We start from the raw sequence: 25,036 nt of genomic DNA on the forward strand, positions 1-25,036 counted from the left end.
TAATGCAGGTTTTACTGCAACTTTAACACACATATCTGACTAACGTTACAGACCCAGTAATGAAAAAATCATCTGTAAAATAAATACACCCAGTGTGTACAATAAAATGTATCATATCTCAACAGTGTGCTTCAGTCATTCCAAATGAACAGTAGGCCTAAGCAGCAATTCCAGCAACAGGCCCTGGAAGTAACAAAAATTCAGGATAATGATGAAGTCCGAGTCCCTCAAAATCATGAACAAGAGGACATAAGATTGATACAACCTTTGCTTGCTCTATGTTTGCTTGTCCTCTAGGTTAGCTTTCCCTGATTTAGTGCCCTTTAGATGTTTTGGGCTACAGCTCCCATTGTCCCAGACCAATCATTTGCCATGATAGCTTGAGTTGATGGGAGCTGCAGTCCAAAACACATCCAATTGGAAATTAGGGTTCCAGGATCAGATGCAAAACTGCCAGAATTAGAATTTCAGCCTCGCAGAAAAGGAAGCAGCTGATGTCTCAATGAAATAACACACCATATCAAATGGAGGAGGTTGGGGTGGGGCAGACACCGGCATCTAATTAACATTATACCCATTATAATCTCTCTGTGGCATAGTTATTGTTTGATTTCTTCAGTCTGAAGCTTGGGTTGCTATTAGACAGAGAGGCAGGCCACAAGAAGGGATGTAGGTGACCCACAGGCCATAGGTCAGCTAATGTTAGCTTCTTAAACCACCCCCAAACCCTTCCTGTTTAATCATACACTCAGAACAGTTTAAATAACTTTAATTTGTGTGCTTAAGGCTTGTAAACATTAAACACACATACATTTTTGAGGTCAGCCATATGAGCTATTAATTTATTCTAGCTAAGTATCACTTGCTACCGTAGCTATTTAGTTACTGCCATTGCTTGCATTCTTCCTCAAACATACGTTTGGAAACAAAGCAATGATGATAAACAGAAACAGAATTTCTTTCCATTGGCTGTAATCCTGATCCAGATTTGGGTCACTGTTTGTTTTGGGGTGGGGGTGCATGGAGGAAGTGGCAGCGAAAGCATGCTTAAAATATTGTGTAGCTTGACCCTTGGACTCCTGGCTGCGCTCTCACTTGCCCCTGCTCGAAAGTCAAACTGTACATCTCTGAACAACAATATACAGTACAAATTTCCTCTTTGGACATTTTCCACACAACTGAATAATCCAAGCATGCCTCAACTGCATGTTAGCATCTGCACAATGATTTGGCAAGCTCTTTTACACTGTCAGTAGCAGAACAGCATTGGGCAGGATTCAACTAAGCGTTTCTCAAACTTGGCTCCCTAGCTGTTGTTGGACTACAATTCCCACCATCCCTGACCACAGGTATTGCTAGTTGCAGACGATGGGAGTTTAGTTCTACAGCAGCTGGGTTCCCAAGTTTGAGAAATGCTGAACTAAGTTGTTGCATGCGTGGAACAAAGCCCTCTTGTGCAACAGGACTTCCCCTGCTCCTCCTGTGCCCCCCACAATTTGCTCTGCGGTTTGAGGGGAAGCTCAGTGGAAGGGAAAGTGCATACCCCGCTTAGCACCATGTTGAATTCAGTGTTAGAAATCCCAGGCACATTTTGCTACTGGTGTGGGTCCAATTGTGACTATGTGGATATTTCTGGGCACCAGGTTGGCAACCACAATTTAAAAACCTCTGCCTCAGTCCATCATTAATACCATTTCCCTTTCTACTGTGTGTTTTTCTCCTTCTTGCACTAGGACAAGTGAATTGTTGTAAGAGCAATGTAACTGGACAAGTGAATTGTCAAGCAGTGTAACATAGATCATAGAACTGTAGGGTTGCAAAGGACCCCGAGGATAATCTAGTCCAGCCCCCTGGTGAACAGACATTTCGTTGTGGTGACTGTTACCTAGATTTATGGTGCCATTTGGCACCTAGCTTATATATTTCAGTTTCTAATATTGGTTGAGGCTGGTGGGAGTTGTAGTCCAAAACATATGGAGGGTACCAGCTGGAGAAGGCTGTTGTAAAACATCTTGAGATCCTTGAAGGATGTGGGAGGGTATAAATATGATAATAAATATTTAGTTAAAAACAGTAACTCCCTCATGAGAACTGCCTGAAATATATGTGATCTAGGATACAAAGCTTGTAGGCTTTTACATACATGCTCTGGAATGCAAACTGATCACCCTTTTCTTTTTAAATTAATGGCTCTACACATTTACCTCAAAGACTTAATTATGTGTTTGGAAATGCTAAGAACACTGCATGCTACTCAACTGAGTCATAAGAGTATACTCACTGAAACCAATGTCCTTGAGTAACATTGCCATTGATTTCAATGGGTCTACTCTGTGTATGACTACCATTGAATATTATCTATAGGTGGACTTTGATTATCCAAGAAAAATGTAAGAGGAAATCAGTACTGTATATTTTATCATCATATGTGGAGTCTGGCAGGGCATTGATGTGGCATGGTACAGTGGTACCTCGTGTTATGTACTTAATCCGTTCCAGAGGTCTGTCCATAACCGGAAACTGCTTGTAACATGAGGCACGCTTTCACTAATGGCGCCCTCCCCACTGCTGCCACGCCGCATCCCTGGGCAAAGCTCGTAACAAGGGGCATCTACTTCTGGGTTAGCGGAGCGCATAACCCGAAGCATTCGTAAGGGGGACGGTACGTAACACGAGGTACCACTGTATCTAGATTTCAGGGCCTAGGCAGAACCAGAAACAGACTAGTCAGTGACTAGTCTGAAAACAATTCCTAATTTTAAAATATGATCAATTGTTTTCTTTAAACAAATGTCTAACCAACCCTAGTTTAAATGGAAGAAAACAGGGGTGATTCCATCAAGGTAGCTAAGCAAAGCAGTCTTCATTAGATAAAGAAGGTCAAGACAGACTGAGTTCCTATAAACATACCTAGAAATAAGTCCCATTAGGACATATGTCTGAGTAGCCTTACAAGGGATTGCACTGTCAATTAGAAAGTTATAATGACCTTATTTTGGAAACTGATATGTATCCAAAGGCCTGAGGGCTAATAAGCTTTTATATAACACTATTAGTGGAGTTGCTTGATGCTTTCAAGGTATTTGGCTTACCTTCACATGATCTAGCACTAGTATTACCAAAATAGAAATGGTACTGAAGACTTTTCCTGGCACCCTATGTGGAAGTAAACATTTGTACTGTATTCAGTAACAGCCCAGGTTAATAACATGGCATCTGGTGACCTAAGCAAGACCAGGTGGCCACATAACACCAGGAATGCTTTGGAATAATCAATAGTGTGTGCTCTGTTCAAGCCATGGTCCTCAATGCAGTCAAATACTAATAGCTGCCAAAACACAATCACAATACCCTTTTGGTAAAGCTTTAATCTGGATGGAGACTATCCATGAAACAGCTGGCATGCATGAAGCAGTCATGTGATGGAGTCAGCATATGCCCATTTGCCATTTCAATCCACATTGCCATGGTGTCCCACAGTCTGCTTTCAGTAGCATTGCATCTGAATAGCATGCACTACAGCAGCTGCAGTCAAATGGGCAATATCCAAGACAAATTCACAACATGTCAAACACTAGCCTTAAATATTTATCTTACACCTTCTCGTGCAAAGAAAAAGGATATGGTAAATGTTCTCCTTATGTTCTCACAGCATTTTCTAACTAATGGACATAGTGTTTTACAATCACTACATTAATCAACATACAAAGCCATGTTTGGAGTACCATGTACAGTTTTGGTCATCCCATTTCTAAAAAAGGAGCACAGCACTGGAAAAGGTATGCCCAAGAAATCTAAATTAAAATATCAGAGTGCAGGAACATTACTTCCTTTAATGCAGTGTTTCCCAACCTTGTGCCTCCAGATGTTTTGGGACTACAACTCCCATCATCCCTAGCTAGCAAGACCAGTGGTCAGGAATGATGGGAGTTGTAGTCCCAAAACATCTGGAGGCACAAGGTTGGGAAACACTGCTTTAATGAAAATTCAAATCTGGTGGGGGGGGAGTGAGCTAAGTTGTTGGGGTGGCAGGGAGATGAACAAGGAAGGCATGACAGAGTTCAGAAAGATATGAGGCAAATGAATAGAGTAGAACTCAGGGTAACAGCTAATGAAAACGACTGGCAGTAGATTCAGAACCGACAAAAGGAAATGCTGTAAACCACCCTGCAATCTTTGGATGAAGAGCGGTACATAAATTTAATAAATAATAATAATGTTTCTCATGACACCTGTCACCCTGTGTTTGCAATTCATTGCCTCAGCATTCAGTGATGCTTGCTGACTTGGGCAGACCTGTACCATGGAACTTTTAATGTCAGGCACAGCAGCTACATGGAACCTCCTGGTGCAGGCGCAGTACTCATCCAAATCCCATCCACCGCGCACCCAGCACTTCCCAGTGGCTCTCTGGCGGATCCCTTTAGGGACCAGGACGCTGGGCCTGCCGTTGGAACCTGCGGGGCTCCTACAAATGCCCCCGTGACGTAGGTTGCAAATACGACCAACTCCTTCACGAAAGGGAAACATCACCTCGCTGAAAGTCGCCTGCTTAGGTAAGCCGGTGGTTCCCGGGAATCGAAACTCGCTCGTCGGTGAGTCACATCGGAGAGGATTCCACGACAACCAGAAGCGTCGTGAGCCACCCATTGTCAGTCGCAGGAGGCCCAGCAGGGCAGCGCCACGACAGCCCTGGGCAGCCACCAGGTGGTCCACTGGCCCCCATTACTGAAAGCCCCGCAGGTGCCCCATATGGCGCCTCAGCAGATATTGCACAGCTAAACCGCCCGCCCCCGTGGCTCCACATCTCCTCCCCTCTGCTCCAGGGGACGCGGCCCTCGCCCCGGTGCGCCTCCTTGTTCCCAGCCCGGACTCCCTCGCTCAGAACCCAAGAAGCGCAAAGCTCACCGGCTGCCGGTGCCGCCATCCCGCTTCTTCCGCTCCTCCCTCAGCTGCTCGTCTAACGCCAACGCCGATCTGCTAGCACAGGCTGATGCAACCCACGGCGCGTCCGGAAGCACAGCTCTGCTTCCGGCGAGCGCGGGCGTTGCGTGACCAGGCAACGCAGAGACGCCTCTCCGGCCCAGATGTGGATCATGTGACCGCCGCCCTGGATTGACACGCATGCGCTCTAGTTCCTTGTTTACCGCTGGACAGCCCTCACCTGGATCACGCTGGTGGCCCATCTAGGCTAGTTTCCCCGTGGCAAAGTGGTGCTCCTTCTTACAAATTTGACAGCAACTGAGTCGTTTAAGGGGGTGGAAACTATTTGGGGGGATTATAGGGGTTCTTTTTTAAATTTACTGTACTTCGTCCTTTCATTTCATTTCTCACTCAGCCTTCTAGCCACAGTAAATGCTGCTGGATGTTTTTCAGGTGCCGGTATTCCCGTAATATAAATTTAACTGGATCAACTCCATGGTGAGGTTAAACATTCTAAACCTGTTCACCTCCCACAAGCCGATTTTCTAGCATCCCATCTTCCGAAATAAGGATGAAACACTGTTAAGGCTCTTTGGACATTTAAGTGCTATGTAAATTGGAGCAATTATATATTCTCTTTCATCTCACTTTTTTCCTTGTAAATTTCCCCACATATGACATAAGCAATGAATTTTTACAGTAGAAAGTGTTTATTGACAAGTGTTTAAATACAAATGATTTGCAAAAGATTTGCAAGTGGCATATTTTCTAAATATAAAAAATAAAATTCATAATTCTAAGATTTCATTGAAAATGTAAAGTCTCAAGTCTCTCTCTCTCTCTCCCCCACCCCCCGAATAACACTTCTACATGATTTTATAACCCTGCAGTTCTGGCTTCAAACAAATTATGTCCCGTTTCAGCCTGCTGAACGTTAATAAAAACGCTTTGCAATTTATGTAAAACCTTTGGTATTACACTGAAGTTTGGTCACAATAGGAAGCACATTTTATAAAGAACATTATTTTTTTGATAATGTAAGAGTGTTTAAGATAGAATATACTTCAGTCCTTTCTGCTGAATATCTAACAGTAACAATTTCACTGGATATTTGAAAATGGTGTAAAATTGGATCATTCTGCACTGTGTACATTCATTTCCTACCTTCTTTGAACCTGTGTACATTCATTTCCTACCTTCTTTGTTTAAAAATGCTCAAGTACAGCAATTCACAGGAGTTCAAGTTACAATCTCACATTTTGATGTTACAAAATACACAGATGTAGATATATATATATATATACATCATGCATTGTTCTGTCCTCCAGACAAATGGTACTAGTCTCCATACTTACCATATTAGCAGTGTGTTCTGCTTACTCAGCAGTTACATGCACTAAAATAAGGTCAGCCAGACCCATACAATTTGTAGTTTGCAGATTCTGCTCTTGTTCAGTTTTATTTAAAAAATCTAAATATTAGTCTTCGGTCTCCAGTGTTATTATACCTTTGCTTTTTAATTCATTTGTTAGATTTTCATAAATATTTGTAAGCTTCAAAGCCCATATGCCGTTTAATAATTTAAGCAAAGCATCCTTAATGCCATATCTGTTTTGTAAAGTTTTTAGCATCTGATAACGTTGTTCATTGGTTTGCGAAGGGTGATCACGCTCTATTTCTTCCATGTAATTGTCTTCTAAGCCACTCTTCCTCATAAGATCCTTCCAGTAGTGCAGTGGTACCATCTTCCTTGAGTCTAAATAGATTTCGTCCAGCACTACAATACAAGATAATGTTTAGTTTAGAAGGTGTACTTTTAGTACATTTGCATGCTACTGAACTGCAGTTCAAAAAAACTTTATAGATTTTTCTTTCAATGTGATACTATCTCTTTTCTTCTGCAGCATCTAGTTAAAAAGACTTAAATACCAACTGTATAGTGCTCAACATACTGCTATTTCAGTTAAATTATGTATGGTTGTTTCCAACGCTGCATTTCTGTTCATGCAAGACTTCTACTTGTACAACAGAATTTCCTCTTTTCTCTCCAGCTACCTACAGCCTCCTTCCCTATGTACACTCTCAAAAACTGCTCTAGAGAGTTAGGAGATCCTCCAGAAGAGATTTTTGAGATGCACCAAGGGAAAAGAGGAAGGGGAAGTCCCAGAGTTTGTACTGAACTATTGACTTCTATTCAGTTTTCATTCATTAAAACTGTATTCTGCCCTTCCTCCCAAAGCAGCACAGGGCAGCAATACAAAGCTAGTAGACTATGGTAGCTTTCTGAAAATAAAATTAAAACTGGACTAGATAGACCTTTGGTTTGATCTTATGAGGGACAATATGTCTGTCTCCCACAGCTTGCGGTGGGACTACTGTGCCCAAAACTTACAAAAACAGCTGTTCTCAGTGCACAAAACCCACACAGGTCCCTGTTGCATACTGATAAGAAAACCACCCTACATAATGGATAAAGGGGATCCACTGCTGTTTCTCCTAAATCCACAAGGACTCGTGCATGCAGAAGCAGGTAAGTGCAGATGTTTTGTCAATGACTACTGGACTCTTGTTCTGCATGCTTGCCTTCCATAGCTTTCTCATATTGGAACTTCTTGAATTCAGCACATTTGATGTAATAAAACATTTTAAGCGGAACCATCGAAGTTGAAAAGAATCAACTTATTCACATACATAAAATTTTAACTATTTCCTATAGTTTAAGAACATAGCCAATAAAAATTTGGGACATGAATACTGGATTACCATCATTTTACATCAGGTTAAAATAAGGAAAAATACTTTCTCAATACTTCTGCTGGTTTACAGATTGTGGGGTGGGGAAAACAACACTTGGAAAGACTTACCTTTAAAATCATAGTTTTTAGCCACAACTACTACAGGTTGTTGCCTTGAACCCTGCAACAGTGAGGAAAAAATAACCGCCATAAATTTCAGTAGCAATTCAGAGAGATAAAGAATTCATATCATTTGTTTTAGGGTAGTTGGCATGTTACATTTATAAACAGTTCTACAAAAATTCCTTAGCAGCAGCAATTTAGCTTTGTAGAATAGCTTTTTGAAGAAAACCACACTGACAAACTTTAAGCAAACTTTCCTCTATTGCATGCTATAAAAGTGATGACTGTCACAGAATTTATTGAAGCATTTCTTCAAAATATTATAATTAAGCAAAGGGCCATATTTTAAATACGATGTTCAGGTGGTTTATTTTACAACAATACAGGCAGCGACCATTTTAAGTATGCCCGATGTGTGTGCGATTGTGCACATGCACATTCCGCTGAACCCAGAAGTGACCAAAAATGTCACCAAAAGGGGCAGAAGGGGATGCTTGCAGGATTTTTCAATGGTGTTTCAAATATACGTGTGAACATAACACCCACATAAATTGTACTCAAAAAGGCAACTCTATCTTGCTATTTCTTATCTTTTAGTGCTTAAACTTTTCCTAACATTCTTTAACTCTCTATACAACAGCATTTGTGAGCCAATGAATCATCACAAACATCCAACCAGGATATAAATATTAAATTTGTACAGAGAATGATTCTCACTGAACAACACTAATTGACTCAAAGTACCCCCATCTTGGTCCATCCCAGGATGGAGTACTGTAGTACTCACATGGAAATGAAGGTGAATCTAGAGATACATTTCAGATACTTCTATCAATACAGTCATACCTTGGGTTGTGAACGTGATCTGTGCGGGAGGCAGGCTTGCAACCCACAGCGTTTGCAACCCGCAGTGCTGCATCTGCGCACGCATGTGACATGATTTGGCGCTTCTGCGCATGACATTTTGTGATTCTGTGCATGCACCAAAACCCGGAAGTAACCTGTTCCTGTACTTCCGGGTTCGGAACGGTCCGCAACCTGAAAACGCGTAACCCACAGCATTCACAACCTGAGGCATGACTATATTTGCTTTTTTTGTTTCCGTCTACCTTAAGTATGTTCTTTGCTTGAGCTCCAACTGCTGTTCTTGTATTGCTGGTACCCAAGAAACAGCCAGCTAACCTAATCAGTTTCTCGCACACCACCATAAAACAGAGGTGGGGAAACCTTTGGACCCTCCACATGTTTTGAGCTCCCAACTCCTGTAAGATTTAGCTAGCAAGGCCAGTGGTCAGAGATGCTCCCACCCCAGTCATCAGGTATAGAGAAAATTCCAGTTGAACAGCTTCCACACTTTCTTACATTGGGCTGCAGGCTTGCAGCGGTGGATTCAGTGCTTCCCAGGAGAGGTTCTTCATTTGTGCTGCCCGCTGCCAGGTCACTTCTGTCAGTATTCCCAGGCAACTTGTTTTCCGATACAGGTCCTGGCTTTTCTATCTGATTTACAAGCAGCTGCAAATAAAAGGAAAAAAAACCCCTTTTGGTATGAGATGGTTGTCAGCTTTAGGAATGCTTGTGTGTGTCAAAAGCACAATCCTGGACATGTTTACTCAGCAGTACACACTTAGATGAGGCAGATTTATTTCCATGCGCCTGTTTACAGCAGGGGTAACTAACCTGAGGCTCTCCAGATGTGTTGGACCTCCAACTGTCATCAGCCCCAGCCACAATGGCTAATAGTAAGGGATGATTGGAGTTGTAGTACAGCAACACCAGGAAGCCACAGGTTAGCCACCCCTGGGGTATAGGATCACAGACTAAGCATAAGAACATCAGAATGTTTTACCGATTCAGATGAAGCTCCATTTGGTCCAGGTTTCTTTTTGTTACAGTGTTCCTGAAAGCAGAAACCCAATTTAAATGCAAGATTCGGTGTGCTTTGTTTTTGTTTTTTTAAAAAACCTTACCTATAAAGGGTTGCATGTGCTCAGTGTAACAAACTGGATTGCTGATGCATGCATGCATGGGCAATATTGGCATGCCAGCATGGCAAACTGCTAAAGTACACATAGGCATCAATGATCCACTTTATATGCAACCAATAGTTATCTCTCATTATATATATACTTTTGGTAACAAAGGTTTTATTCATTTTCATATTTAAATTTTTTAATATGGTTATACCGAGATATATCTGTTTACATTCTAGCACATGACATGCAACAAATACATAAACAGAAAACAATAAACATTTCTGAATATACTAACAAAGTTGTGTCAAAGTGTATATACCAAAATTATTATAATTATTACATTTATGAAATGATGTATATTAACACGTATTGCTTAGATTGATGAGTATAAGTAAAAGCTATTTTGTTTCCATAACAATTAGAATTTGTATAAAGGTGGTGGTTGGGGAATTAAAGTATGTACTTCACGCATGCCAGACTGTGCTGTAAACTATGGCACTGTTCTACCATATGCCTCATTATTTGTGTAGCCAATAAAGTCACACCAAACTGCATAAAAATTGATGTTTCTTTTGACCTCTTGCTAATTTAATTTTTTCTGTCAATTAACAGTTTTTCCAATAATGCCGCTTGCCAAATTGCATTATACCATTGGTCCACAGTTAATAAACTGAGCAACTATCACTTGTGTACTAGATATCTGCACTATATCATGACAAGTTATCATGACTGCAACAGCACACAGCGCTGAGCACATGGAACCCAGTATAGCAAAGGATTTCAAAAAAATAGTTTAATTACCATAATTACCTGACCTAGCAAAAAAAACCTCATATTCTTTCCTGAATGAGACTGCAGATCCCCCCCCCCGGGCCAGGTGTTTAAAAAAATGTCATCAAACTCTATGAAGCAGGACATTGTGGTCAGTTCCTTTCCATTAGTCTCTTGCATCTCATAACTCATCAATGAGATTATGAGATGCAAGAGACTAATGGAAAGGAACTGACCACAATGTCCTGCTTCACACACCCCACAATGACAACTGCCAGCCATGTCCACCCAAAATATGGGGAAGGCAAGAGGCTAAGTATACCAGGCATGTTTCTATAATATGGAATGATATTTATGGACACTTACCCACCAAGGTTGGGGAGAAGTTTCTTGACAGGAATGGTGAGAGAGAGAAATAAATGTTTATATATCAGTGTATTGGTCATAATACAGCAACTTTGAAAATTTTTCAAAACATAACTAAGACCAGGCATCCCCAAACTGCGGCCCTCCAGATGTTTTAGACTACAACTCTCATGATCCCTAGCTAACAGGACCAGTGGTCAGGGATGATGGGAATTGTAGTCCAAAACATCTGGAGGGCCGAAGTTTGGGGATGCCTGACTAAAGACGGTTGGAATGTCATGTTCTCTTCATTCTTAGTTTTATGATTAACACAGTGGATTAACACAGTGGAATGAACAGGAGAACCCCCAGAGCAGCATAAGGGTGAGGGTGGGTACACTGTTCCACAGGGCAAGCAGAAGCACTTGCACCAATAGGATGACCTCCTAAACACTACAAAGCACTCTCTGGTGTAAGGCCCTGATTTTGATGGTGTTTAACTTTCAAATAGGGACGCAGGTGGCGCTGTGGTTTAAACCACTGTGCTGCTTGGACTTGCGGTGGTTCGAGGCCCCGTGACGGGGTGAGCTCCCGTTGTTCGGTCCCAGCTCCTGCCAACCTAGCAATTTGAAAGCACGTCAAAGTGCAAGTAGATAAATAGGCGGGAAGGGATTGGTTCTGGGACCTTCTGCAAGCTACACATGTCCTCGGACACTGAGAGCTGGTCCTTCCCACTGGCTCTTTCCCAAATCCCAGCTGTTTTCCAGGAAATTACCTTCATCGCTTTGACAGAAACCATTTCTTGTAGACTTCCAGCGAATTAATGCAAAAGCACCAAATCCAATGATAAAAACAACAACAAAAACAACAACAAATGTAATGACTATATGAAGTGAAGTGGCATCCTTGGTTTCTGGAAGGAAAGGGGAAAAAAAAGCACATTAGAAACAGGTCCCAATCACCAGAACCTTTCACTTGGGCTGAAATATTGATGAAAGATACACCCAGCTTGCTTTGGGTAAAATAATTAACTAATGCTTTACAAAAACGTACCTGGTGCCTCTGATAGTAAACGTAGGAAGGGGGCCATGAAAGAAGACACAGGCCACTATCTCCCAAGAACGCAGCAATGTGGGGTGAAAAATGTTCAGTTTCATAAGTTCATTAATAATGCAGCAATGTGGGGTGAAAAATGTTCAGTTTCATAAGTTCATTAATAACAGTGACTGGGTGCCCTTAAAAACAATATTAGCCAAGCAGAATGTATGTGACCCCATGGACCAGAGCACGCCAGGCACTCCTGTCTTCCACTGCCATAGGTAACCCCCAAACCGCAGGGACTTGGTCAAATGTAACAATAAATTATGATTTCACTTTATGTCCAAATGAGGTCTATGCCTTGTAGCCTCAATCCTGCTGTTAAGTCACAGAGATGTCACCAATTTCAAGTTGTGTTAGTGCAGAAAGGTAACCAGTTGCAGATTCAGGCTGTCATGTAGTTACTTGCACCCTGGTATATTACCGTATATTCCGGCGTATAAGACGACCCCCAACTTTCCCAGTTAAAATACAGCATTTGGGATATACTCTCCGTATAAGTAATACGACCCGGGGTATAAGACGACCCCCAACTTTTGAGAAGATTTTCCTGGGTTAAAAAGTAGTCTTATGCGCAGGAATATACAGTACACTGTTTCTGCCAATGTGAGTATTTCATTGGAAAAAGAAGAGGTGGATCCCTGAAGTCTTGAGAGAATAGAGGATTTGATTCCTGAACCATCTACCATAGGAGACAGCAAGCAAAGCTGCCAAAAGAGTAACAGACTTTTCCATTTCCACTCTAAACAGGCTTTAAAATGGTAACACTATGGGCAGGGCTAGTTATCTCTTATCTTTTTATTATACCTAAATATTTTTAGGTGCTTTATGAATAAAAGGTGGAACCTGCAACAAAATGTTGTAGTGTTGACTATTCCTGCTCACTATTCCAGTCAGCTAGCTATGCTATCTTCAAGAGTACTCAATTCCACCAGGGCAGGCATAGGCAAACTCGGCCCTCCAGATGTTTTGGGACTACAACTCCCATGAACCCTAGCTAACAAGACCAGTGGTCAGGGATGCTGGGAACTGTATCCCTAAAACATTTGGAGGGCTGAGTTTGCCTATGCCTGCACTAGGGCTTGAAACTGCCCACTACAAAAAGCAAGAGAGGTGGTCATTCTGGAAAACATAGTATTCATACCGTACCTGTAGGAGAGCCACACTTCATATCTGTAGTGGCATTGCAGTTTTGCACAGGAATCTGCCCTTCAGGACACCTAGATGTTAGGTTTAAAAAGAAGATGACAGACAGGTTAGGGCACCTGTGCCTTCTAAAGACATGCAGCTTAAACTTGTCTCTTCAGATGGATGTGCAAACTTCATAGAAAATGTATTTGCTATTAAAAAACAAACAAATAGCAAATACATTTTCTATGAAGTTTGCACATCCATCTGAAGAGACAAGTTTTTGCTATTAGGGAAACAATCGGTTGAAAGTGGAAAACATCTATGTGACTGTAAGGGGAAGATCTGGATTATTATGAACTTGGAGGACGATTTGAACTTTAGAAAAAAGACGGCAGTGGACGGTTGCGAGGAATCCCCAATTTCTTGAAGCATGGGAACCCAAATAAAAAATTCTTTAGACGATTTGGCATAACATTCGGTTTGATTGATATATATATGTGTATAATTTGAAATAATGAATGTGATATAATTGGTTTTAATTGGAAAATTAATAAAAATATATTTAAAAAAAGAAAAAGAAAAAGTATTTGCTATTAAAAGCTATGATGAGAAGTTTTCACATTATGGATGACCAATAACAAATATTTTATTTTTAAAAGTTAATTTTCATAAATTTTAAAACCAGCATTCTTATTTTAAATGTAAAATTGTTAAAATTTAAACGGACCGTAAACATCTAAAGCATTCAGCTATTATCTTCCAAATTCCATCAGATATTCCATCAACTCTGATGGATCACCCCCCCCCCCAAAAAAACCCCTGTCATCTAGTAGAAGCTATTCCATCAGACTACCTGTATTGTTTCCAACCCACCTGGTCATTATGAAAACTGTAACTCTTAAGAACCTGCATCCAAGTTTGCTTTTCCCTCCACCCAATGCAGCCCTCAACTTGCCCAGCACAAAGGGGCTTTGGACTGTTCTGCCAATCATTATATTAACCAACCAGTATGCCTCCTTGCTTAGGAAATACAAGTACCAAAAAGAGACCTGATTTAAAAACAAATTATTTAAAATTTGCCTTTTTGAGGGGTGTTTTTTTATTATGAGATACCACTTTTATTTAAAGTCAATCCGTGCCAACATATTCTTGCATTTTTGCAGTACCCAAGCCTTTCTTTAAAGACAGCCACACAAACCCATTAATGTACGTACTTTGTCTTGCACCTAACACATTCCTCGCAGCTTGGGGGGCAGTAATACCCAGCTTTGCACCGACATTCAGTGTTACTCTTCACAGTGCAGCTCTTCACCATTTCAAAACCTAAAAAAAGGGATAGAAATAAATCTGCAATGCTTCCTAAAATTGTCAATGGTCATCCTCTCTTTTCAGAGAAGCATGAAAGTTTAGGCAGGGCCGCATGTTCAAAACATTTAGAGAAACAATTGATTAATTTATAGAACTCTACAAAGGATACAAAGCAACTCAAAGATCCCTAAGTGAACACTGCCTTGGAAAGAACTAGCATTCAAGGTGGTCCCACTTCTAGGTCATGAAGCGGGTAGGGAATCAGGGACAGGGAACTTCTTGCCCTCCAGATGTTACTTAACTCCATCAGCCCCAGCCAGCATGGCCAACAGCCAGGGATGATGAGAGATGCAGTTCAGCACCATTCTGGAGGGCCATAGTTTTAACATATCTGGTTTAATTAGATTGTGGTGGGTCCCCTCAGCAGACTATTAAAGCAAAACAAAATACAACTGATTGGCAAAAGACATCTGACCTTTTGAAACCCTAGCGTCCGAAAACAACCAATTCACAAAACCATACTGTACCAAATTTGCATTCATCACAAGGCAAGCATTTCTGAAATCCATTTGCATGAGCAGTGTAGTCTATTCCTTCGTGGCAGGGTGCACAAATTCCAGAAGTATGTGGCTTAATGCAGCTTTCAGCAACATGGGTACCTATTATATGGGGACATTTTAAAAAATCATGTTAATTAAGGTATTTCTGGAATGCATACCTCTGACTTTAACTGCAATGTGAACCTTTTTGCTTAAATTAAGATTACAAAGGTGTCAATCTATAAAGAATGTATGCAGCCCAATCTTATGTGTGTTTACACAGGTCGGTGTGTACAAGTTGGCTGCACATTTACTGGAAAGTGAATTCCACAGAACTGCATGAGACTAATCCCCAGAGCTATTGTCTGGAGTGAGAGAGATTGGGGCAGAAGTGTCAGTCTGCTGCGGAAGAGCTCTGATGGTGGAGCCACATCCACCAGAGGCCCCTAGTAAGCCCCCTCAAAAAACACAGGAACAGATTGAACACCTGGAGCAGCAGGTCCCTAAATGGGGTGCTCCAGTGGTGGGGCACAGGTGCCTTTTTCCAATATTTAAACCAGAAATTTGTTTTAAATGCAGAACATTTCAAAAGGGTGTCACATTTAAGCTTTAACAATTAAAGGTAGCTCCTTATCATTCTTTCAAGTCTAAAACAAGCATATTTTTGGACAAGTATATCATAGTGGGTAGATTAGATCAGTGTTTCTCAACCAGTGTGCCTCCAGATGTTTTGGGACTACAACTCCCATCATTCCTGACCACTGGTCTTGCTAGCTAGGGATGATGGGAGTTGTAGTCCCAAAACATCTGGAGGCACACTGGTTGAGAAACACTGGATTAGATAACCAAGACTGGGAAGGCTCATGTTTGAATCTCAATTCCACCACGAAGCCCCTGGCAACCTTGGAGCAGCCATCATCTCTCAGCCTAACCCTACCTCAAATGAGGGAGAGAGGAGAGGAGTCTCCGTTTTGGAGGAAGGCTTTGGTCGAATGAAATTGAGTAAAGGCTGAATTCAACTACCCCGTTACGCTAGCAGAAGCCAAGGTACAGTCTCCTGCTCGCACAACAGGGCTTTCCCCTCCTCCCCCAAATCCACTTCGGAGGGTTGGGAGATCCCTCAGAACAGCATGCAGGGGGAGGAGAGGGGAGACTGTTCTACAAGCCCAAGCATTTCTGCTTGTCCAACAGTACGATCTCCTTAGCACTGGGTTGGAAGAGATTCAGAGGGCCATCTAGTCGCCATGCATGAATCTTTTGCCCAACATGGGGCTCAAGCTCACAACCCTGAGATTAAGAGTCTTGTGCTCTACTGACTGAGCTATCATACCAGAAAGCTTACATTGGTTTAAATGGTTGCTAGTTTTTCTGAAATTTATTCACTTTTGCAATAAGAAATCATTTTTGGACAAGCTCCCAAGTTGTTATTTTACAGAGAAAGTGCAATATTTCCCCCCATAAAGGATGCAAATTCCCAAAGGCTGGATCAGGGAAGAAAAGAAGAGGAGGAAGATAAGTGGTAACTTGGTTTGAAACAATTTTAGATTACAACCACGTCAAACCTGGAAGTGCGTGTCCCTTTTTTTTGGATTACAACCCTTTTTTTTTGGAGGCCCCATAGGTGTAACCTTGGGTTACAACCTGTTTTGGTTTACAACTGGACCTCCGGAACAGATTATGGTTGTAAACCAAGGTACCACTGTACCATAAATAACTGTTGCCACCTCCCCCACGATCTATTTCACCTTTAAAGTGAATCTGCACTACTGTTGGCAAACCAGCATACATGTTTCAATAAGCACGGAAACGTGTGCTTTGGCCCTAATACTTGCCTGTTTTACAGAATAGCTGAGATAGTTTTGATGAAAAATATAGGAAAGAGTACCATATTAAGGCTAAACATGATGAACAAATCCTTTACAATAAGAGAGACTCAGTTATTTTGCTAAATACAGAAGCAACTGCATGACCACTTACCTGCAGGGCATCGTTTGCAACAATGTCCCCCAGAATCAAGATACTGTTCATGATCACATTGAGGTATCCACCATGGAGATTCAACCTAAAGAGATTCAGAGGGACAGGCTTCATAGGAATGGACTTCACAGGTGCATCATTCCAACTTAATATGAGATTTATTGGCTATGTAAAAACTCACTTTCCAGTACTTCAGCATATTCACAGGGAGAACACCTAAACATTCCTTTGCTAAGCTTTCAAGTAGAGCTCAATTCAAAATTTTGCTTTTTTAAACATTAAATCAAACTTTTATTCTCCTCATAGCAACCAGAAAAAGAGGTTGCAAGCAATCTTTCCCACATAATAAGTGCACCAAGCAAAACTCCTTTTGACATTTTGGGTAAAAGAATTTCCTGCAATAAGAAATAGCTGTGTTCCCCATCCCAGATATGAGAGATACATTATTTTAAAGGTTTTATACCCTTGTCCTGCATGCAAACTGTGGGCTTCCTGCTTTTAGAACTGAAGAAGGAATTGGACAGTAGCATGGACAGAGGGCAACTACATGATGTGCTGAAAAGTTAATGCCAACTCACTTGTTTCCAGTGATAAGAAAGACAGCCTAACTCCAGCTCCTTATTGCAATTTATGCAATCTGGATGACTGTGCTACAGTGCTACACTGGAGCGGAAGTGCACATCAGGAAGGTCTGTTGAATGGAAAACGCAAGCAAGCCAAGAAACACACTAAGTTGTTTTGGCATGAAGAACTGGACCATCGTCATACATTCAAGCACACCTCTGAGAACTGGAATGTTATATTATAAAATAAAATCTGGGATGTTAAAAATGGGACAGTTCTGGAGGACCACTTTCCCAAAAAATCTTGGCTGTATTAGCAAGAACAAAATTTTCAAATTTCTAAGTAGCTTCACCAATGCCAGTGGGATTTTCATAGACAATGTGGTTGTGAATCAGATAGTCAAACTATGTCAACAGGAGTTTTCTGAGTGATCCAGGAACTTCTCCAACCCTAAGCCCTCCTGGCTTCAGGCTATTGGAAACAGAGAATTCAGAGTACAATTTCACAACTTGGAACTCTACTTTTAAGCTGCACAAATAAATATAGTGGTCAGATCTGACATTGCAAGATGATTAGTAGTAAAAAGGTGTGGTTCTCAAACTGATCAGAGACAAGATAAAGATCTGAACAAGCCTACATGTCCAACAATTAATTCTGAGCCTAAATATATGACAAAGTGATCAAAACCACCCTTGTTAGCACACAGCATAAACTTCTGCAATGGGAAACAGTGAACCTGTTGTGCAATAGGAATAGGTCCTACCACCGGGGGTGGTAGAGATAAGGCCAAACTCAACTTTGGGATGGACTACATAGCTCACTTGCAAAAAAGGCCTCACAACCAATTCCCAATGGTGGCTGGTATCCCTTGGGACTAGTAGGACACCAGGCAAGGAACACAACAGTAGGTGGAGTCAGAGCCAATGAAAGGCACTACCGCAGCCAATAACAGGCAGAATCAACAGATTCTAGTTTTGTCCCCCATCCTCCTCCCTGCTGAGCTATACAAGGGTGTGGAGGCTGAGGAGGAGGAAGTTAACAGCCAGTGTCGTGTCCTAGACTGGCTGTAAGTAAAACGGCAGGCAGGCAGGGGCCAGCTGAGAATGGTGTCTTGTTGAAAGGGATCAGATGCAGGGTTCTGCAAGAGACCCCAGAGAGTCACTGCCAGTTAAGAGTAAATCACCCTGGGCTAAGTGGACTAATGGCCTGAAATTGCACGTGGCAGCTTCCTATATTCCTATCCCGCTGATTTAAACAGAATGAATTTCCAAGTTGTGACTTGAACACCACGCTGTAAAAAGCACAGAGATAGCTGGAGAGATTTCAATAACAAATAAACTAGAAAGTTGCTCCTAGATATACTAAATGTGATGCCCATGTTTCAAAAACCCTTCATTATGACTTAGATGCCCCATCTAGGCTCTTGCAGCAGAAGAGACTCTTTTCTTCTTTGCACTCAGTTTGAGAACCAGGGTGAAAATAATACACAGAGTGAATTAAAGCACAATGATCTCAAGGTGATTTAGTAGTGAAATAAAGCAAAAACTAATTAGGATGTGCACCTTAGTTTTTCTCTGTGGCATCTACAGACTATTAAAAGAATGCACTTGTGAAAATACTGTTATGTGGCTTGTTACCTAGGTGTAAAGTCTGTTATTTTCCCCTTGGGTTGGCAGAGGCTGATGGAGAAATTACATTTCAGACATTCAGTATTTATTTTTAATGCTAACATTTTATCAAATTGCTAATGTTACTGAGACATTTAACAAGCGAGAACATTCCACCTTGCATCCCAACTGAAAAAAAATCGCATTTACTTGAAAACTGTCTGTGTTTAGAATCAGAGAGATTTAGTTGGAAATTACTTCAATCTAAATCTGTAAAATACATTTCCAAGCTGCTGTGGTAATATCAGCTGCACTTTTACTGCCACAGTCCAAGGAAAATTTGTAAGAAAAGTTAAATTCTTCAGTGAATTTACAGTGCAATATTAATCATGCCTATTTAGAAGCAAACCCCATCATGTTCAAATGGGGGAACTATGGGATTGCAACCTTTGGAATATAGCACCTTGCCTATGGTACCAAAGTGTGTTCTCATTTAGGAACCTTACGAGGCCAGATCTGCTAAGCAGCGCTTGTTGAATTTAATAACTTAATTTTACAGCATCCTGGTCCTGACTGCTAGAGAGGGGATGCATAAAAATTCACTGCAAAATAAATAATTAAATATTACATCAGAGAGAAGTCTGTGCTAGTTTTCCTAAGGGAAAACAATCAAAATTATAACCACCCCTGTCCACCTGCAGTTTGAAATTAGCACATGAATATCCAGTGGCCTGGACCTACCTCACTTTTCTTTATGTTTTTGTTTAAACCTGTCCATCAAAACAAGCTATACAGTAGCTGCAAATTGCAAAGCAATAGCAGCAAATCAGCCAGCAACAAAGACATGCTATATATGCTGTAAACAAGGTACAAAAACTAATAAAATCCACAACCATTCATAAACATAGGTATGTGTTCACATAGAGAGAGCAAAACAAAATAAAACATAAAAAGTAACATAAAATATCATGTGCATACAACAATCACGTTATGGTTTGAATGTTTAGTACCCCGATACATAATTTTAAAATTAAATAATTGAGATTACAAAGTAGAAAATGAAAAGAGTTCTATTTCCTGCTTCCAGGGTATTCTGTGGAGTAGGAGGTAGTACCATAAGCAGGTATTTTAAAATTTATTTTAAAGACCTATACTCCTATCTTTCAAAGAATGTAAACTCTAAGATGGCTTATATAGGTAATAAAACATTACTAAATAGAACTCTTAAAGCCACATTTGCCCTGTTACACTTAACCATGTGGTTGGATATATAGAGTGAAGAGGAAAGTGATACTTTTAAAGGGAACCAAAAAGTTTTATCCATTCAAAGCCTGAATACATTTAATAGTGCAATCCTAAACTGCTTTGTTCCAGCCCCACCCATGTTCAATATCAACGGTGTTTCCGAAAAATTTTACACATCACTTGGGAAGACAGGCAAACTAATATCAGTGTACTGGAAGAAGCAAAGATCACCAGTGTTGAAGCAATGATTCTTCAACATCAACTTTGTCGGACTGGTCATGTTGTGCGGATGCCTGATGATCGTCTTCCAAACCAACTACTCTACTGTATCCCGAACTTAAAATTAGAAAGCGTAATGCTGGTGGTCAACAAAAGAGGTTTAAAGACTGTCTCAGGGCAAATCTTAAAAAATGTAGTATAAACACTGACAACTGGGAAACACTGGCCTGCGAGTGCTCCAGTTGGAGAACAGCCTTTACCAAAGGCTTTGAAGACACTGGAACTCAGAACGCAGTAAGGGAGAAACGTGCTAAGAGGAAGGCACGCTTGGCAAATCCACACCATGATCAACTCCCGCCTGGAAACCAATGTCCCTACTTTGGAAGGACGTGTGGATCCAGAATTGGCCTCCACAGTCACTTACAGACCCATTGTTAAAACCATGTTTATGGAAGACAATCTTACTCGGCTACGAGTGATCGCCAAAGAAGAAGAAGAAGAAGACTCCTAGGAAAGTATAGAACTCCAGGCCTAACAGCAGTATCCTATGGACACTCATTCAGAAGTAAACCCTCTTGTGCCCTTGGAGTGGTTACTCCTCAGGAAGTACAGAACCGCAGCTTGCATTTTGCTCGCTAATAGCAGGTCTAGTACAACTGATTTGCCAACTACTCTACCAGTCTTGGACATCGGAAGAGCTACTAAAGCTGGATCTAGATACATCAAAGAAGCATTTCAGTTAAACACGTTGGAAATGTAAACAGGGAATTCTGGTAGGGGAAAACGGGAGTGCACAGCGCCATCTGGTGGCACAGTGCTATATCGCATATACCATGCATATAAATCCTTTTTTCTTTACCAATCTAGCTTCTCCAAACATAGGTGTCTGCTCTGTTGTTTTCCCATTTCAATCTTCCTGAAAGCATTTCGGTCTCAAGCAATCATCCTGTCATAGATATAAACCAGGGGTCCCCAAACTAAGGCCCGGGTTTCAATCTAGCCCGCGGACAGTTTTTACTTGAGTAGAATGTGTCCTTTTATTTAAAATGCATCTCTGGGTTATTTGTGGAGCATAGGAATTCAGTCGTGTTTTTTTTCAAAATATAGTCTGGCCCCCCACAAGGTCTGAGGGACAGTGGACTGGCCCCCTGCTGAAAAAGTTTGGTGACCCCTGATATAAACGATCCCCCCACCTTTCAGGCCACAAAGGTGGAAAAGGGTTGGCCTATCAGGAGCTAAGCTAGTAAAATTCTGGCTGATCATCTTTATGAAACTATTTGCCGTAGAACACAGTAATAGGAATATAGGAACAGACGCAGGGTGGATAAAAATCAATGATTTTTTTTTAAAAAAAATCAAAATCGATTTTTTTTATTTAAATCGGATTTTTTTTAAATAAAATGCTTTTTGAGGAAAATATATTACCATCCAAAGGTTATTCCATCATGAAATAAAGATTAGTTTTTTAATTATGTAGAATAAGGTTGTATGTTTATTTTTTGGGGTAAATAAATTCCATAAAATGTTATAACATGAACAGAGTTGAGAAAAAGACCTTAATCCTATTGTTCTACAAACCTATGAATACAGAAACAACCCCTTCAGTGCTAAGTTTCAAGAAGTTCAGTGAATAGAATAGAAACAATATTTTTCTGATTGTTTGGAGTGGACAGTATTTAAGTTTTTCATGTGTAGGCTGGGCTGACAGTCTAAGTTTCTTAAAATATATACATTTTGTTTTTGTTTAGCCAAATTAGTTAACAAACATGGATGTTTGTTTAAGCATATGCTGTAATGTTATTGTTTCAGTTGAATAAATCTATTTAAATTGTTATTATTAAGGTAATGATTATTTTTCTCCTTCCTAAGTACAGTAAAGTTGTCAAAATATGAATGATTAACCTATTAAACTGGGGATAAAAAACTAATATGAAAAGTTGTTATTCTAAAAATCTTCATATACTTGCATATTAAAGTTATACCAGCAAGAATTAGTCTTTATGTAGAAAAGCCTTACTGACTAAATCAAGCCTTACTGACTAGTGATTTAAATCGTGATTTAAATCAGTTTGATTTAAATCAAATCCACCCTGAACAGACGTAATGCAAATCAGACATTGGAGAGGAAGGGGGGGGGGAGAGCCGCCAAGTTTGCCTGAATGTGCCTAAGAACGCGAAGAGCAAAGTCCTCTCGAATCCCGGAAGCTCTCTGCCTGACGTCACAGGGTATTAACATGCCGTTACCCACTTAATGAATGACGTCACCATTAATGGTTATTACAGTAGCAAGTATTGACTTCAGGCGGAGAAGGGAATAGCTTCGGATTGCGGATTTGAAGGCGGGTTGCAAAAGGACCCCTTGGGGAGCGCCTACGCCCATCCCACTTTCGTTTCGACGGACTCCCCATAGTTTCCGGGAAGTGCAAAGCCTCGTCCGAGAAACGGCGGGGCTGGAGCCGATCTCCCTCTCGAAGCGCCTCCAACTTCCAAGACCCCCCCCCAAAAAGCCAACCGCCGCCCTCGTGAACTTTCCGCTCTTCGGAAGAAGGCGACCCTCAAGACTGCTGTCCGATTGCCTGTGCGGGCAGGAGCCATTTTGAGCAGCGGGGAGAAAGCCGAAGCGAGCCAAAACTTGGGAGCCGGCCGGCTTCCTTATCAGCCGCGAACATAAGCGGCGCACGGTGCAAGGTCCGCGGCATCAGCAGGTCACGAGGAAGGGGCTCCCCCGCGAAAACCATGGACCCAGGGGACGCGGGAAGGGGGAACCCGCTCCTCACCAGTCCCAGCCAGCGGGGCCGGGGTGGGGGAGCTGCTGGGAGCCCCAACCACCCCCGGAGGAGGACTCGCTCCATAGATCCTGGCGGCGAACTCGGCCGAGAACGTCGCCTCCCAACCCGGGGCCGCTTCGCCGCGCGGGGGAACTTTCCCGCGGGGAGTGAAAGGCGGCGCAGTAAAAACAATGGCTCGCGGGGAAGGCAGGCGCGCGCCGCTCGGCCCTTAGGGGAACCCTCCTGCTGCCGCCCTGCGCCCAACTCGCGAGGAGAGCGGCGCTGCCTTCTGCAGCTCTCCACCGACGCTGCTGCCCCGGGGTTCCCGCTCTCACTGCCCGTCGTAACTCACCACCAGCGCTAAGGCCGTCAGCACCGCTACCCTCAGCACAACCGCCATATCTCCCTCCAAATGGGACGAAAAAGCACCACGCCTCTCCCAAGTTCTCTGAGAGAAGCAACTTCGGTCCGGCCCCTTGTGAGCTGCTATTGGCGGGTTTCTTCTCTCTCTCCCCGCCCCCACCCGCGCGGAAGAAAGTTACTGTACAGTATTGGGAAGTTCCCCCACCCTCAAATGTGTAGCCTTATCCCGAAAGAAAAGGAATTGGGGATCATTTATCCGTGAGAGATGGCGTCGCCATTTCTCACCAACTGGCCGCAGCCCTCATACCTGAGTTCTCAATGGCCCGCGCTGTTTTTCTTTATGCTGTCGTTTTCATTTAATAAGATTAGCAGACCGCTTGGTTGTGAGAAACTATGAGCAGTTTACGGAAATAACAGAATAAAGCATCTATTTCAGTGTATCTGAAGAAGTGCTCATGCACACGAAAGCTCATATCAAAATAAAAAACTTAGTTGGTCTTTAAGGTGCTGCGGGAAGGAATTTTTTTATTTTGTTTCGACTACGTCAGACCAACACGGCTACTACCTACCTGTAACTAGAATAAAGCATTGCAATTGTGGGTTAATAAAACAGTTGAAACAGGATATGAGAGAACGCAGTAGGCCTACGTGCGCTGCAGGCTCTTCTTTACACACATCCCACCCAGAACATGGAGAGCAAAAGGCAAACCTGGCAGGCTAGATAATCATATGGAGCAGGGAGGGGGAGCATGAACAAGGGGCGCCTGTCCATTCCTTTGCCACTGTTGATCCCTGTAATGTGCAGGGTAGCTGCAGGGGCGGGGAGGTGGGAGCAGCCTGTGAAGTGATGGTGCCCCCACTCCTCTTCCAGGGGAGTATTTTACCCAGGGCTCTCTCAAACTTGTCAGCACCCAGGTTGGGCAGGTGGAGAGAGGGAGGAAGCAGGGCTCATGATACTGTCAGGGTGTGGCCCTGGCTGAATTAGGCAATAGGGTTGACTCAGCCTCCAAAGGAGTTCTATAGCCCAGGGCACCTTGGAACTAAGATACCCTCTTTCCCGTACCAATGGAGGCAGGCGGCCGGACGAAATAGAGATGTGAGAACATTAAAGCACTCTGGCAGTACCCAGAGGGCCATTTGCGCAAACTGCTCTCCAGTTCAAGGATGAGATGGGTTAGACAGTATTCTCGAACCTACCAACATGAGTCTGACCAAACTGCAGTAGGCAGTGGAAGACAGGAGTGCCTGGCGTGCTCTGGTCCATGGGGTCACGAAGAGTTGGACACAACTTAACGACAACAAGGACTCCAGTTCCTGCTCTCCACCCCATGCACAAATATCAACACA

General features: G+C 42.1%; 2 protein-coding genes across 4 annotated transcripts in view; both read right to left on the minus strand.

Annotated features, from left to right (window-relative positions):
• Window positions 1–4,971, minus strand: part of CARS1 (cysteinyl-tRNA synthetase 1) — a 34,764-nt gene extending 29,793 nt beyond the window's left edge. For both annotated transcript variants that reach the window (XM_035120845.3, XM_035120836.3), the window contains exon 1: window positions 4,909–4,971. In XM_035120845.3, the coding sequence (XP_034976736.2) occupies window positions 4,909–4,927 (19 nt within the window). In that variant the 5' untranslated portion in view covers window positions 4,928–4,971. The remainder of the gene's footprint in view (window positions 1–4,908) is intronic.
• Window positions 4,972–5,614: 643 nt separating this feature from the next.
• Window positions 5,615–23,745, minus strand: LOC118087838 (tumor necrosis factor receptor superfamily member 6). 2 transcript variants are annotated; one of them, XM_035120867.3, is made up of 11 exons: window positions 23,679–23,745; window positions 16,924–17,008; window positions 14,935–15,066; window positions 14,314–14,422; window positions 13,118–13,188; window positions 11,646–11,783; window positions 10,892–10,914; window positions 9,628–9,678; window positions 9,144–9,293; window positions 7,788–7,839; window positions 5,615–6,700 (listed from the first exon to the last, which is right to left on the minus strand). In XM_035120867.3, the coding sequence occupies exons 1-11, from the start codon at window positions 23,724–23,726 to the stop codon at window positions 6,402–6,404; spliced, it is 1,158 nt and encodes a 385-aa protein (XP_034976758.3). In that variant the 5' UTR covers window positions 23,727–23,745; the 3' UTR covers window positions 5,615–6,401. The 2 variants fall into 2 exon arrangements, with proteins under 2 accessions (XP_034976758.3, XP_060132134.2); XM_060276151.2 differs by lacking the exon at window positions 9,628–9,678.
• Window positions 23,746–25,036: the final 1,291 nt, after the last annotated feature.

The sequence above is a fragment of the Zootoca vivipara genome, chromosome 1, assembly GCF_965207765.1.
Source record: "Zootoca vivipara chromosome 1, rZooViv2.hap1.1, whole genome shotgun sequence".
Lineage (NCBI taxonomy): Eukaryota > Metazoa > Chordata > Lepidosauria > Squamata > Lacertidae > Zootoca > Zootoca vivipara.